This window comes from Micropterus dolomieu, linkage group LG06 (assembly GCF_021292245.1).
Source record: "Micropterus dolomieu isolate WLL.071019.BEF.003 ecotype Adirondacks linkage group LG06, ASM2129224v1, whole genome shotgun sequence".
NCBI classification, from domain to species: Eukaryota; Metazoa; Chordata; class Actinopteri; order Centrarchiformes; family Centrarchidae; genus Micropterus; species Micropterus dolomieu.
This window is the reverse complement of record NC_060155.1, coordinates 9,194,428-9,211,442: the sequence shown is the minus strand read 5'-3', so window position 1 is coordinate 9,211,442 and position 17,015 is coordinate 9,194,428. Positions and strand designations below refer to the sequence as shown.

The following is a 17,015-nucleotide window of genomic DNA, read 5'->3' as shown; positions in this document are numbered from 1 at the left end:
TCTCCTTTTTTCCCCCCCCCCCCCCCCCCCATCACTAACACTGTGATTAATCTCATCTCATTTATGTGCGCGTCATGTCATGTTAGTGCTGTTTGTTTGTGCAGGCAAAAGCATTCCTCACAATACAGTGCAAAGGAAGGGCAGAAAGAAAACCTTTCTTTACGCAGAAGAAAAGTCCCTTCGGGAAGATTACGCAAGCCCAGACGATGATATCATCAAATCAGGACAGAAAAAAAGGAAGGGTGGGTGTAAGAAAGATGGGATTGAAACGGGATGGTAAGGCTATATTGAATGAGAGGGGATCTGCTTTAATGCCAGTGTAATGGCTGTGGACGGCCTTAATCCTCCCGCCGGCTAGCTCTGGAGCTTTTTTCTTGAAAGTTTCTAATGAAATCAACTCACGTGTTGACCAGCACCCAAATGACAAAATTACAATCATCTAAGGTAGACATTTGTGCTCACAGCTCAGTGATATGGAAGGCTGAGCAGGAAGAGGTGAAGAATAAATCACATGCATCAACTTTATGGGCCAGAAGGGGAAAGGAGGTCCATGGAGGTCAAACTTGCCCTGTTATTGAGCATCACAGTAGCCCTACATGTGGAAAAACTAAAACTGTTTATATGTCTATCTGATCTTAAAGTCTGAAAAAGCAAGGAAACACTGCCTTTCAAACATTTATTTAAGGACCATATTTTAGCGATTAGACATCTTTCACTATGAGGCTTCTGATGAGGCAATTTATAATTATTTAAATTGATTATGGGATTGATTTGCTGTCATAGAAAAATTTGAATGATCCACTGTGAGAGGATGACAAAGTAAATATAGCATTATAGCCAATAAATGGCAAATATTTCTTAACAATATAACTGGATTCCAAGTCGTACATGAATTGAAGAACTGTATTCTATCCTATTTAAAAGTGCATTCCTTCCAGTATTTTTCACCTTGTGGAGTTTACATTAAGATAGCTCCTCCATGACACTGCGAATACCAGGAATCCTCAGTTAGCAAATGTTTATGTATGAGTTATGAAGGCAAACACCCATATTTGCTTTTGGATATACTGGAATAAAAGCTTCAAAAACCAGCAGCAGCAGGAAAAGGAGGAGGAGTTGAAGAAAAGAGTGAGAGTGAGAGTGAAAGCAAGATGGAGAAAGAAGCCAAGCGAGAAAGGAACACTTATCTTACCTTCAAGCACTGTAAGCTTGGCACTGGTGTTGATCTCGCCAGCACTGTTGGTGGCTGTGCATTCGTAAATGGCTTCGTCTCTGTGTGTGCGCAGTGGCTGGATCCGTAGTACGGAGCCCGAGCCGTCATCAAACTCAATCACCTAGGAGAGCCAGAGCAAAGCAAAGGGCAGGAATGTTATTTCTTGTCATTTCTCTTTTCCAAGGATGTCACTTCATTGACACGAATAACATTCAATTAGACTTGCAAATTACAGTTTTCTTGATGTTTGTGTTTCTGATCTAAGAGAAGAAAAAATGTTTTTGCTAGTTTTTGCAGCTTTACCAGTTTCGCAAAAGCCTATTTTCATGCCCTGCTGCAAAATTACGCTTTTCAGAAGTAGGTTGTTCTCGCTAAAAAATGGCCTAAAAATTTCCTAAAAATTTCCTTAAATACAAGTGAGAATGACCATGGTGTTCAGAGTTATTGATTTTATGAAATCATATCCAAGAACACTGAGATGGACAACAGAACCACAACCAACAGTACCTACCACGTCTAAATAATGTTACAGAGGAAAGACTGGTCACAAACAGTGCGAGTTCCCACCTAAGGCACTTCCTTCTGTTCATATGGGTTCAAAAGAGGGAGGGAAAATACATCAAGTAATACATCAAGGGGATGTACAGCCAGAGATGGTGGAGCTGAGGAAGTGGAAGGATGAGCGTGTGAAAAGACAGAAGGAGATGAAGAGGACTGTGTAAATCAACATGGAAGGAGATTAAAGAGATGGGAAGCCTGTCTGGTCTGGTGTGGAGAAGAGAAGAGTTAGTGTGATGCTCAATAACAGGGCAATTGATTGTGTGCTTTGTGTGAATGCTGTGAGTGTGCACGCATTTGTGGATGTTTCTGTGTTAATGAGACAGGGTTCTAAAACCTACGCCTGTAATGTTGTTATGTTTGACAATGTTTGTCACGTGTGTTGTGTTGCTTGTCTTCACGCTCACCTCAAAGCGCTGGGAGCTGACTTTTTTGCCTTTCTTCATCCAGGTGATTCTGGGTTTGGGCTCCCCGGATGCTTGGCACACAAACGACGCAACTCCGCCCGATATGCCTGTCTGGTCCTCAGGGGATTTGACGAAACTTGGCAAGCCTGAGAGAGACAGAGCAGAGGAGGCAGAGGGAGATGGAAAGTGATAAAAAGAGGGTGGGAAACAGTCAGGGACAAGGCAAGAGGGAGAGAAGCAAGGAAGGGGAGCAGAAAGGAGGTGGAGAGGTAAGGGTAATGTTAGTGCCTTTTGCCAGTCAGATCGGCATATAAAACTGTTGTCTATGGGTATCACTTTCTCCACACAAAAGCAATGAGAAAACCCACACAGGCATTGTTGTTGCGCACACCTGCAGCTCAGTCATTGGAGAAACATCCATTCGTCTTTGTATGCCTGCCTGTCACTGGATCATGTTGAATTTCTCACCTCTGCTTTGACACGCCATAAGAAACAGTACAAAGTTTGTCGCTCATGGACAATGAAGTTGCAGTTCCATCTAGTGAACATGAGGGATTGCATTATGCCCAACAGCTAGAATGAGATAAACTAATAAACTCATACTCTTACACAAAAGAATGTGCTACATTGGAAGTTTATCGGGTTATTTAGCATTTTGGGTTTATGAGGCAGCTCTTGTTGTGATTCTGTAACATCTTTGTGACTTCTTAGATAAGGTGTGTTTACAACAGTCCAGTGGACTGCCATGGAGAACATCTATAAACGTGGCTCCCCTATTTGCCTTCAGGGTGTTTTTACCGAGCACCACACCCAACATCTTTATGCGCAGGACAATGGAGTGTGTGTTTCAGCGACAGCCTGTCTAAGTTGACACAATGCCACAATGAGTGCACCTTAGCTCCATGCTACAGCCGCCATGTTTTATACTTTATTTACTGCCTCAGACGTGCATAATACAAGTCTGGCTTAAACAAAATGACACAATGTCCTTATTACCAGCTCCGTCAGCTTGTGTTTCATCTCCAGAGTCATTAAAGAGGGAGGTGGGGAACACCTAAACCGCAGTGATGACGAGCAGACCGCCCCATGGAGACACGCACAAAGGGGTGAATCATCACGCTGTATACACAGAGGAGATGCCAGCCTTCCTTTGCTGAGCACACGCTGGGGAAAACCACCATTCTTTTCTTTTTTTATGTGTTCTAATATAACATTGTTGGGAGAAGGTGGGATGGAGGGGTCAATATCTAGTTAGCATAACATTGTACCTCTTTCTGATAAGGATAGGGCATTTAGTGAGTACAGGTACAGGTCTACCTGTTATATCATCAACCTCTGCCCCCACTTGGCAAGAGTGAGAGAGAGAGAGAGAGAGAGAGAGAGAGAGAGAGAGAGAGAGATGGTGCTGTCAGCCCTTTCTTGGGGACATCTCTGCATAGGAGCCATCTTCAAGCAATACAGCAGTATACAATTAAATATATACTGTATGCAAGCAGTGTCAATCAAGTGTCAAATTAGCAAAAGAGATTAAAGCTAACATTGTCTTTTATTTCAAAAGCTATCACAATAACCTACCAATGACACACAAATACACAGAAATTTACACTACACTGATAGGCTGAAGTGTACTGTGGTGCAGTGTAGTGTGTGAGTAGGCAGTTATGTGTGCTTGGCGATACACAGTAATCCAACACATCCATCCAACCGTGACCTGTGACCCCTCCATAGTACCTAAACCCACCTGACATTTGAATGATATTTTCGTCCTGGTTCTCCCATGGACAAGATTGACACTGCAGCTGCACAGCAATAAATCCTTTTCTATAGGGATGTGACTGTGACACACATGCAGGCAGCAGCAGAAGAGCGGTGCTAATGATTCAAACCTGATAAGCTCTTAAGAGTATATGCCTGAGCACGCATCTGTGTGCGAGGGTGGGGAGTTGGAATCCTCAAGACCTGATTATCGCCATTCTGACTTTTAAGAGTTCCTGCTAACATCTGTCTGTAGCAGTTCCGTTTAAGTTGACGTGAGGGCTTTTCACTTTGTTACTAAGATGGAGGATCAGGCAGCATTAAAGAGTTCTGGGAACATGCTTCAAAATTAAAGGATGTAAGCTCATGTTTTGCCACACACATTTAAGTGAGGAAGCACTGGATCTTAGAAATCATAAGGATTTTTGGGGATAAGTGGAAGAAAAGGGTAAACTGGCCCTCACGGAGCTTTTCCCATATTAATCCTCTTAAATCAAGCTTCCGCTGAATTCCGATAGTTAACCTGTGACTCATAAGCGAAACTATGGCAACTTCTGAGATGTCCATCGTTAATCCAGATCTCACCAAGCATTCAATCACAAAATCTGGACAGGGTTAATAGTGGTCCAAACACAATCCAACGAAAGGCCGGAAGCATTTATTTCTGGATTAAGACAGAATTCCTCCATCACTGTGCCACTGCTGGTGGTTGAGGATATCACACTGTTGGGTTTGTCAGTTCTTTTCTTAGAGAGACAAAATCCAGGCTCGACCCTTTTTTTCTCTGCCTGTGTCCCATTTTCCTGGCTGTCAGGCAGTTGTCACATGAAAACAATGGCAGGGATGAGGTGGAAAACACATAAGCCTACCTATGCAAATCCTTCACTCAGCCAGTGACTGCAAGCTTTGAGCTGTACTTTTTCTAGGCTTTGATACATCACATTCAGGACTTCTATCTTGACACACAAGGCGTTGACGCGCACACTCTCGCTGGCAATGTTCAGAAAAGTGCTGCCGCAACTTTCAGGCTCAGTATTGGTTGCAAGGTGCCACAATTTCAGGGTTGAGTTTATCGACTCATATTAACCACATTTAGTTTACTCCCATTAACCAGATTAAGGCATTGCTGAAATTAGTGACACTATTTGTTTAAACCTAACCTACACACATTTGTTGTTATTAGAGCAAAACTGCTTTCATGTTACAACTCCTGAATGTAATAAATTAGTTAATCAACGCAAAAAAAACTCACTTTTCCTACTCTTCTTTTGTGGATCTAATAAGGTGTTTAGTGTGTGCTACCACACATCCTGACAGACAACTTGATTATCAAACAAATTATAGGGTTATTAGGGAAATAAATGCTCAAATGTTCAAAAACACAATGCAAAGTGCTTCTCTTTTTGCCCTATTGGCTTAAATTTGAGGGCAGGCAGGCTATCAACAAATCTGCATAGATCCCTGGTTCAGACAGCACCGAGGGAGCCTAGAGGCTACTGATTTCTCTGTGTAGAGGGGATTAAAGAGCTTCTCTCTGTTAACCTAATGCCTGCAGCAGTATTTGTGGGGTCCGAGGTCATTAGAGAGATGAAAGGTATGGGGGTTCCCAAAAAACAGTTTTGCTATAGGTGTTTTTTTTCACAAGACAGATCTCAAGGTGTTGGGACGGGTGATCAGAAACAGATGACATTGTCCAGTAAGCAGTAAACTATTTTGTCAACATTTGTCTAATGAAAAAAATTAATGAATATAGTTCATAATGTAGGACAAGAACAGAGATAAGCTTTTAAGAGACTTTAAAATGTAAAGTGATTTATTGAAACCTTTATTTAGTCATTCTTAGTATTTCACTGTTCTCACTCAAAGCAGTGTTAGTGTATGATGTTTCCTATGCAGCTATACAGTTATTTCTTTTTTCCTCGTCAGGGGCCTCAAAGCAAGGCTTGTAATAAATGCAGAGACAGCAGGGAAAGCTGTGTAAATGGCACTTGTGTGGCTAACAATTAGTGTATTCCCAAGCCTGCCAGAGTGCCCAATGAGAGCTACTCTGTGGTGTAGAGTATCAGGGATCGATACACACGCGGCAGAGAGAAAACCATTAATTCGTATTAATAATGGATTAGCAAGTTATCATTTTCATGAGGCAACACTTAGCGGAAATTTGTCTGATGGCATCAGTACTGGTTGTTTTAATGGAACACTTCCATTAAGGCCTTTTCGGGCCATTAGCAAGCAACTTGTTTGCAATTAATTCCATATAAAGCTGCCTCCCTGCAAGTTATTTACCCCGATAAAGTCAACTGCACTTCAGGCTGTTTGTTTAAACCAATAAACATCATGTTTACTATCTGCACTTCTGTTTTATAGCTGAACACCAAAAAGTATTGTGTTATTTCCCCCCCCCCAAATGACACATGTGTATAGCATAAATTCGAAGTTATGTGAAGGGGCCGTGGGACAAAATAATATAAAACAGGGTTTCCCATAATCATCTCCCCTGTGTTGAAGTATTTCAGGTCAACATGAGTCAGTCATGTTTTTTTTTATCTATCAATTCGGTCAGATTATTTCACAGTTCACATTAAGAGATAGCAATGCAATGGTCATTGTGCAATGCACAGTACAGCAGTCCACCAGCTTCTCCCTTTGTTCTTGCTGTGTCAGTAACACCATATGGCTCCCTTCACTGTGAACTAGCTAAACATATACAGAGTAAGGTGAGTGAGACAGTGTGAATATTTCTTAGCACAGGTCATTTGGCCTTTAACTTTTTGTGACACACCGCTTCAGTGTCTTGTACTGTCACCTCACAGATCAAGGCTTCAAACCCCACTTGGACCTATACGTGTGGCGTTTGCTTATTTCTCCACGTTTGAACAGGTATTCTGCTGCATGGTCTAGTGTTGCTCCCAATCACTGACAGTCAGTTCACACTGCATTCACTCGTGATAACACGAAAACCTTTTTTTCTTGTTTGTGAATTATAGTGTCTATAGATCATCACTGAGATACTTTAGACAAAATGTCTACACCTACCTATAGTATAGAAAAGAAAGTGAAAAAGAAAAGCATCAAATTCTCAATACCCTCGTGGACCACGGGCTTTCAATAGGGCCTTCCAGCTAGCCAGTGAATTATTCAAGACAGCAGAGAAGAACAAGAACTCTAAGTGCAATTACCCTTCCCTCCTCTCTTCCCAGTGTGAGCAACATTAATGTAATGGCTTTCATCTTCTCAAGACGATTACGAATGAGGGGACGTATCTCTCAAGCTTGCGCTCTCTCTCTCTCTCCCTTCTTGTCTGTCAGTCAATATATGACATTTGAAAAAAAACAAACACAATGTGCTTTGGTGACAAATGCGTGGAGTGGGCGGTTAAAAACACCTGTTTCAAAAACATGCAAGGATAAATGCTTCATTGTGTACTTTTTGATTGTGAGGACGTGGGTGTTCCTGGTATCACACCATTGGCAGTCTGAGGTTTTATATTACCTGTGGTATTTAAACGAGTGCCCAACCTAAATCTAGTCAAAGACGACTCACCACCTGTTTTTTTTTTTCTTCAACCCACCTGATTCCTTAAGGGGGGATTTAACAGATATTAGATAAAGGCAGACATTGCAATATGATTCCTTTGTTATAAATTTTTAAACTATACTATATGTTTCCCATCTTAATACTAACACCCATAATTTTGTGCTGGCTGGAGACTTACCATATCATCATCAGAAAACAACAGATGCATAATCTGCCACACGACTTGGACAATGCAAATGAAAAATATTTTAAAATGCAAAATCACTCCCCGTCTCCAATGAACAGGCTCTTTATGACTTGTGTGGCCCTAACCAGAGACAATTTAGAGGAGACATGCCACTCAATCACATCCTCAATACAACTCTATGGGGAAAGCCCGTAACGGTAAAGATGGCGGTTATCCTGCTCCTCCCGCTAGAAAGCCAATCATCAGCCGAAGCGGGAAACACAAGCCTGTGTTACTTCTACAGCGTGGAAGGGGTGACGCATGTGTAGTAGAAGTATAATGGTTGGGAAAAAAGTTGTCAAACTTTTTCAGCGATTTTTTTTCAGATTTTAATGCTGATTCTATTCATGTAGTTTTTATGTCCCGGTGACCTGTATAAGTGCAGTTCTGGCTCTTTCCCCATAAATTTAGATAGGAGCCTGGTGTTGTTCGTCCGAAATAGCTGCCCGGAGGCGTTGCCAAGATGGCGGACGAGTGGCATGACTTGCCTAAAAGGACTTTGCCCTAACATACAAGACAGGCCTGCTAATGTGTCAGTTGAACTGCACAGCTCGTCTGCTTAAACCTGGGGCTACATCACCTCCGATGTTCATTTACTTCACTTGATGAAATGTTCTCATTTGCACTGTCATGAAACTAAGCGTTTTTCCATTCTGACACTCTGAAGGGCGACTGGCTGCTGCATTTGAAGGCATGTGTGGGTGGTTAAGTGTCAACCTGGGGACACTCGCATGCAAAACAAAATACAAAGAGGGAAAAGTACATTTTGAATGCAGTTTGAATATATAATAAATTATATAGCGTGCCAGCTTTGTAATGTAAATTTAAACTACTCTGTAAAGTTGCTGTGGGAATATGAAAGGAGATTTGGGCAACTGATGGAGAGCTTTGTTAATGCTGCTGGGTAAAGTACGATGGTCACCTTGGCTTGGACGCTGACATTTATATACTAGTGTGGGGAAAATGTTAAGTGTGTTAAGTGATCTCAAGAGGGGGTAGGTTGGGGGCTCTGCTGCTATGATGGCTCTTAGCTTTTTTAGAGATCCCACGTTGGGGTTAGCTGATCATCCATCACTACGCACCCCCTTGCGACCCCACTAACCTCATTAATTTGCCTTCCCAAGATTAGCTTTCCCTCAGAGACCACAAAAAGCCCCTACCATTGTTCTCATCTTTTCACCCACATGGCCCGGAGGTCTTAGGTAATTCAACTCTCCACTAGCCAAAAATGTGGGATAAATTAAATTATGTTACTGTAGGCACTTGGAACAACAAAGAAATTCTGGCTTTACATGCGCAAACAGGCTCTTTGTTGCTTCCCTTATGATTTAGCATTTTTGAAAAGCTACAGTGACCATTTTCCCATGAAATAGTTCCCACTTGGGATTCAACCATGTGTTATGCTGCTCCATGTCCACAAGCTATTTGGGTTGAGTTAAATGCTTTTAAAAGCACCTTAGAGGATGCTCCAAAAGTAAACAGTACACAGGTGTGTGGCAATGTGCCTATAAAATACTTGATTTTGTCCTACTTAATGCCAGCTAACTTGAATTTCCCTAATCTAAACTGTCTAACTGATGATCAGGATGTGACAAAGCAGCTGTATGGGTATAATTCAATTCTTATACTAACCACATAATATCTTTCAAAGCAAATTATATCCACATCAACTCTTACTGGATTTTTTCAATTGTAAGTATCCTTAGATTAAGTGAGAATGTAATAAGTAATAAAGAACAGCGAGGAATTTAAGCGTCTTCTGTCAACAAAGCCATCTCTATGAACACAAAATTAAAATGTCTTTCTCCATCTGCCCTTTTCTGAAAGGACACTGGCGGTTCTTGTCGTCCTGTGGCATTGCCAAATCCGGGACACAGAAGAGGGTTTGGGTGACTGCCTCTGGCCTTGCTATTGAGCTCCCTAATTAAACTATTAATCTCACATCATTAACCTCCGATGACACTTTCCTCCCTCCATTCTGACATTGCTGCACTGGCTTATAACAACAACTTCCCACTGAATCCCCCAAACCTTTAAACTGCGTTTCCCACAATTTATCTTGCTGATGTTTTTCTCACATATATTGTTTTTTTCCACACTTCTTTCTCAGAGCACGTTTTCTATTGTTTAGTTCTCTTCCTCCACCGCAGTGTGCCTGTCTGTATGATGAGTGTGGACCACAGCTGTGTGCTAACTGCATTACTCTCAAAGTGGCTCTCCAAGGTGGATATGGTTACTTTTAATTAAAAAAGAATCAATTTCTATCCCTGTCAGTTTTTGAACTGGGTGACCATATGGACACTTAAAAATACAATCCAATTTCCAGCTATCCAGCCCCCACTCTGGCCACCCCCCCTCCAAATCACTTTGGCACTTCCATCACATCAGAGCTCTAGAAATTGCCAAATCAATCTACAGACCTTGTTTTATTGGTTAATTTTTCTAAGCACTTTTTTGTTCTGTTCACTCAAAATTCTGGTATGGTACGCTATCTTACAAGCTATTCAGGGATATTTCAAGAGTACATGTATATTTAGCATAGAAGCACAATGGGAAAGCTCTCAGTGGTCTGGTCATTGAACAAAAGAAACACAATGGCAAAGAAATTATCAATCGAACTAACAATCTACAATTAATCTCTTGGTGTCACATATGGGAACACGTATAAGACACTAAAAGGTTGTGTCATGGCATAGTGGTTTGATAAAAGTTAGTTAAACTTATTAAGTTACTTATAGTGATTTTGTAATCTTCCTGCCACTGGGAAAAGGCCTCGGTGGTCTTGCCGCACCTCACGTGAAAAGTCACCCAAGATTATACCATGAGTGGCTTGATAGGAGAAACATACATCAAAAGCTTATTAAAGCCAATGAAATAACTCACAGTGACAGCACTACAAAAGATAACCATTACATTTAAGTGCTGGGTATGTGTGACTTTGTGGCTGACCTTGGGGCCAGTGGCCTATTGTGTACAAGGAGGCTGCATAGAGAACTGGCTGATTAGGTTGAGCTCCCCGGGGATCGATGGGACGTCTGCGATCAGCACTCAGAGTAATCACACTGTATTGTGTGCCTAGTCAATGACGATATAAGATGCATGATGTCACAGGGCTATAACACTAATATTGCTGGGGGAGGATTTCATGTACTTATTTGTGCTTCTAAATCATGATGAATTGTACCATCTCAATTATTGCGCCGAACAAACTGTATGACAATGTCAAAAAAGTAGCTAAACCAGCAACAATGCATTGTAAATGTCCTATGCAAGAAGAAGGCCTAACACTACCTGTGGTTGCTTTGCTTACTGAACTTTTTCCTGGGGGACACAAGGACACCAGACCAAACACATGTAATCAGAAACTTGCCAGGCACCCTGCCTATAATATCTGTCTGGTGTCTGCCCTGTAATATAGAAAATCTAAACCAGAACTATCAGGTTCCCATAACTAGTTCCATACAAATTACAGGCATCAAATGTACACAACCCTGCCATTAGTGGTAGGTGTTATTTTTGCCCTCCCCCCAACTGTCTTATTTTAATAATATGCCTGTTTGCTTTACAGTCTGAGTAACAGCAGGTCTACCCCTTTTTCTATGTGTGCTTACATAAAACTACAACCATAGGTTAACCTCGGACCAGAGCCAGGTTTTTCTAAAAGTTGTATTTTTTTCAAATTCCATCTTTTCTCAATTTCTTATTCATATCAGTGTTTGGGTGTATCTTCAGTAAAAATGCTCGCGCCAGCTTGACCACAGTAGAGTATCTTTGTCTGTTAATTAAAAAGCTTGGCTCTGTGTTTTTATCCGTAAATAATACGATTAACAAACTTGGAGACCAGGGCAATCTTGCTCTCCTGGAGCCAGAAATGCAGTGAGCAAAAAGGATAGATTTACAAAAGTAAAAATACTGTAGAACATTGTCTGCATTAAAGGGATATTTCACCTATAGAAAAAGATGGTATTTTCATAACACTAGGCTGTCTATGTAGCAGAAAGATGCAAATATTTTTGAAACTGGTGCTAGGGAAAACAGAAAAAAGGGGCTGTGATATTCCCTTTTGCTCAAAAGATAGAAAACCTACAACAACCAGAATGCCCTGGACCCGTCGCCTTCCAAGGCCACCCCCACTCCCAAACTTCCATAACTCCTAAAAACTGCCCATCAGAGCTACTAACGTTGGGCTAAACTCTTACGGCGCCACTGGGTAGCAAATGGGGCATTGCCATTATTCATAGATACTGCACAGAAAAAGACAAGTTAGCTAGTTGGGTCTAGCTTTGTGCTAATCTTTAAATACCTCTGTATTGATGGGGACAAATGGACATAAAATTCAACCATGACAAAATATTTAATGACATTTGCCACCCTGCTTATTTACTTAATATTCACCTTTGCATGTAGCTATCTGCACAATATAGATTAAAAGCAGCACAATAACCCCACAGGTTCATAATCAAGACCACATCCACACTCTGGGCCACACTAGGCATCTGACAGACTCAGCACATTTAAATAATATCTTGGCAACTTCAATCCCCCTGACATTAACTTTTTTTCTTGATGATCTCTAAAACGCACATACAATTGAATACATTTGGTTTATCGCCTTGGCGGCAATTAAATACCGGCATAGATGAGCACAGGTACACAAGATAACATGGTGCACAACCAATAAATAATTTAATGGCATTGCAGACCGTTGTCAAAAAGAGTCCTATGCCAATTATTCATAAAACTCTCTTAAAGTTATTTAATTTCCTTCAAAAAATTTATCAACAGCAATTCTAAATCAACAATTCTTAAGAGATTGTTAGTAGTCAGCATTTTATATCAAGATGCAATGGGGGGATTAGACCTCTTGTAATAAATTGCACTGCTTCCGATTGTATAGGAAAAGCAGCATGGACTAGAGTCAAATACACGTCACCCTGTTTAAAAATGGGGATGGTTTCAATGCAGTGGGGCACATCTTTAAAGTCTTACTTAAGCATTACTACTTCAGCTGAGGTCTGATTTGGTCCAATCACATTACAGTCTTGCCAGACCACAAGCAAAAAGACAGGAGTGCAAAACTTTTTTGCAAGGTCACTTTCACATTGATGCTGTGCAAAACTATACACACCGCAAGAGTCACAGATGATAACACAGTGCTGAGAGAGACAAGGCAAAGGGTACAGAAAAACCAATCCTGCTGGACCCATGTATGAAAGGACAGGGCAGTTGGCGTGGTCGAATGGAGGAATGGGAGGGGTTAGGGTATAATTGAATTACAGTGACCCTATGACAGCACTATAGGTGAGGTCATGTGTTGAATTAATTCTGTCCCTGACCCCGTCTTCGGCAGGGCAGTGCCTCTTGGCTGCCCTCGAGACCCAGAAGCGCAGCAATGATGACACATCTTTCTGAGCGTCTTTTTCCAGCCAAAAGCGTCATTCAGATTGAGAGCCGAGCACAGACACCGATGGAGTACTGCACTGTACGCTTATTTTTAGTGCAAATGCGAAAGCTCTCTATACTGTGTGACAGGCATTAGATGAGATCCTATTTCTGTTTGCTGCAATCTACCAAAGACACCAAATGTAAATGGAATCTATATTCCATTAAAATGCAGCTCTACACAGCACAGAATGAAAGCTTGTTCTCCATGAATGTCCACACTATCAATTCACGTGAAAAAATGCAGTGGGTTAAATTCAACTTTAGATAATAAAGTCAGTCCCTTGGAACAAAACGGTGCATTTGTTCAACTGATCACGAGATAAGGTAATTATACACCTGAAATTATCCTCAAAGAACTTTGAACTTTTGCATTGTGTGGACATTTCACCATATGTGTAACAAACAAGGGGCTGTCAAAATACATGAAGCTTAATGTATTATCAGATGGTACTGGAAGCAAGGCAGGACTTCACAGATGAATGAGGTTACTTACTGTCTGCCACAGAGGAGAACACCACGCAGCTCAGCAGAAGCAGGAACAACGCCCCTCTAGGCAGGAGGGGCACTGCCAGGTGAATATTAGGCACCATGTTCCAAGTTGGCACTGCTCCCTCCTCAGTCCCCTGCTAGACACGTCCCACTCTACAGGATCAAAGACTAACACCTGGGAGAGCAAACACATGCAGAACAGGAGTACAGAAACATTAGTATTCAAACTCACCATATATTTGCATATATTTGAATGAGTTAAATAACTGTAAAGCAGAAATATCAAATGCAAGTCGCAGAGCAGAACCAAGCAGACGGAAATTTTGTATACTTGTAAGAAAACAACAGCACACAACACTGGAGATCTTTGGTTGCGATCAACAAGGCACCCAATACCCACAACAAAATCCTGCTTGGGGCAGAGGAAAATACAAGTGAAGCGAATGGAACTACAAACTACATCAGCAGAAGAGTTAGGAAACAAATGCAGTACAGTGCTACAGAGAAATCATGGGAAGAAATAAGAGAGGAGGTCAGGATGCAGGATTAAGCTCCTCAGCTATCCTCTCACAATGGGGATCAGTTAAAACACCAGAGGACCTCCTAAACAGTATTCCCTAAGGACCAACGCCCACTTAATGATACCCTTTAAGAAATTGAAACTGTGTCTTCCAGATGGGTTCAAATCACACACAGTGCCATGATCTCATAATATGACAAAATGTATGCATACATACCCCAAGTGGGCCATGGCTGGTCAACAACAGCAGGTGTACCACAAATTAATCATAATTAACTGAGCTATAAAACACAAAACGTTGCTCTATCGTCTTAAGTAATGGGCGGAGACACAAAAACAAAGGCTGTCCCTCAGTTCAAACTGCACAAGCACTGATTCTTTGTCTTTTTAGGAATTAGATTTAGTGTAGGAAATGACTAAGCCAACTGATAAGATTTAGATATATGACCTTAAGTTTGTTATAGCCTGCAGTTTCAATGTCTAATGCTATTATAAACAAAGCAACCGTGTATTCCCATAAATTGAGCTATCTAAATTTCTTATCCCTACACACTTGCCCATGGCCATATGTGATGAGTAATCATAACGCTGTAAAATAGACCACAATATGGTAAGGATAGATATCTCTCTTTAAATTAAAGAATTATCTCCAGAGTACTTCAGAAAAGAAAACAACTAAAATGAGAAAAGTTTTAAAAGTTTTAAAATAAGCCTACTACTTTTGTCTTCAAGGACTCGCTGACAATGATTCTGTACAAAGCTTTTACAAGAGTCCTATTGAAACTGAATTGAAAACTTTCTCTGCTCGTCTGTTCAGCCTCACGGCTGAGTTTATAGCGGCAACTGAACAATACTGATTGTTGATATTTGTGAAAAGAGAAAGAGAGGCGCTCACAATGTGGAATATCTTGAGGCTTGCTGGGTGGCCGGTCAGCTTTAGTCTATGCAGTTCAGCCAAATAAGTTAGTGTCAGGAACACAATGCCTCCAGTACCTTGTGGAAAAAAACTTTCCATTCTTAAGCCTGTGGAGGTGTTGAGCTGCCCATTACTCATGTGGCTATTTCAATACACCTCTTTGACCACATTCTGCTAAGCAGAAGTCTTAGCAAAGCAACATTTCAAGACATTCATTTTCTTCATCTGAGCTCTGATTTAACCTCTTTCGACAAGCCACTTGGCAAAGGAAAAGACAGGCGCGGTTGAGAAAAATTATGTGAAGGAATGCTCTGTGTGAGTTGCAGCGCCGGTGCCTCACCTGGGCACAGTTGCAGACAGGTATCACTGGCTTCATCACTATTTGTCATCTACTGGAATGTGCCTCTAGTCTTTCATGTCTACTAAACCAATTTACTTGCATCTAAGGAATTTCCAAACACTGTGTGCTGCCAACATCATCTATGGTCAGTGAAAGTTGAAGCTGTAATCGTATCAAGTTGTATTATATTCTTCCCTGCAGGTACGTTTTTGAAAAATATCCACAAGTGCAGCTAAAATAATTTAAAACGTCTGGAAAAATAGATTCCCCTTGCGTCTTTACCTTTAATGGTAATGAGAAGGCAGCTCATTGTTGGTGTGTTAAGCAGTCTGAAAAAGATACACAAATACACCGCTCAGGGTGCCAAAGAACTGGATCACACCCTTACTCTCACAATGAAAGACATTTAGGCCCCATTTTTATTTCAAGTAAATACCCCAAGTTCACTTTGCAAAATGAGTGTAACTCACATGAAGTTTGTTGGCTGACAAATTTGTTTTGACACTCATTTTTATGTACGCCAGTGTTGCGTTGGTTCATGTCGGTGGGTTGAGGGAGTGAGTGAAGCTGATAGAGTTGGCTACTCGCCGTGCTCCAAACCCTTGGCGGTGGAGGGATATCTTTTACAGCAGATGCCAGAGAGAGGCAGATGCTTTTCATCTTCAATGAGACAAATTCCTAGAGCGAGGTTTATTCTTTATTTATATAGCTACTTATTTATCCCGGTGCAGCTTGGTGCCTCCCAGCTGCACACAAATACTATGGGACAACACTTGCCACTATGTGGTATTTGTGTTGTAGCAGTAGCACTACTGAGAGAAGGACAGGGCAACAACATGGAAGTGGTGCAGTGTGATCCAAAATCTGAGCAAGTGGCTCAGCACACAGGGAGACATTGTTTTGCAGCTATGTGGGAGAGCGAGAGAAAAACAGTAAGAACATGTAAGGGTGGATGTCTGCCCTTGTGAGATAGTATGTGAATCCTTCTGTCTTGGTAATGATTTAATTCTGAAGCCTGGTTAGTGTGTGAAAGTAAGAGAGGAAAGTGTGTATTAAAGAGAAAGAGATAGCGCTGCATAATGATGGCTAATATCCAGATTATTTCACCAGAAATTGAGATCCTAATAATCACAATAAATAGGCAGGATGAATTAAGGAGCTAAATTGTTTTTCAACTAGAGTAGATTATATAAAACCAGTATGCCACAACATAAAGCCTACCAAAGTTCTACATATCTGTGATAAAATAATGGCATTGTAGAAAAAAAATTTAGACTGAATTGAATTACCCCTCAAGTCTAACATTGCCTTCTTGTTAAAGCAAAGTAGGGATTTCTGTCACAATCTCACTTACTTCCAAGGTGCATGAAGAAGAAAAAAAAGTCTTAAGAGGTCAAAAACTCCAGCAACATCTGTAGTAACAAGAACTACTTCTATTGCCTTTTTGTTAGCCATTTCCTGAGCTTTGACTTTGATCTAACTCACTAGTGACTATCTGAGGCTGCCTCAGCCAGAATGGATACAGTTGGCACAATTACAATAGTTGACGGAGAACAGATTTTTTTTTATTGGATATAAATTGTGTTTATGCAAACACAACTAGGTGATT

General features: G+C 41.1%; 1 protein-coding gene across 6 annotated transcripts in view; it reads right to left on the bottom strand.

Annotated features, from left to right (window-relative positions):
• LOC123972869 (receptor-type tyrosine-protein phosphatase F) overlaps positions 1–17,015 on the bottom strand; it is a 166,445-nt gene that overhangs the window by 92,107 nt on the left and 57,323 nt on the right. For all 6 annotated transcript variants that reach the window (XM_046052594.1, XM_046052595.1, XM_046052593.1 and 3 more), the window contains exons 2-4: positions 13,635–13,805; positions 2,179–2,324; positions 1,193–1,334 (exon numbers count right to left, since the gene is read on the bottom strand). In XM_046052594.1, the coding sequence (XP_045908550.1) occupies positions 1,193–1,334; positions 2,179–2,324; positions 13,635–13,731 (385 nt within the window). In that variant the 5' untranslated portion in view covers positions 13,732–13,805. The remainder of the gene's footprint in view (positions 1–1,192; positions 1,335–2,178; positions 2,325–13,634; positions 13,806–17,015) is intronic.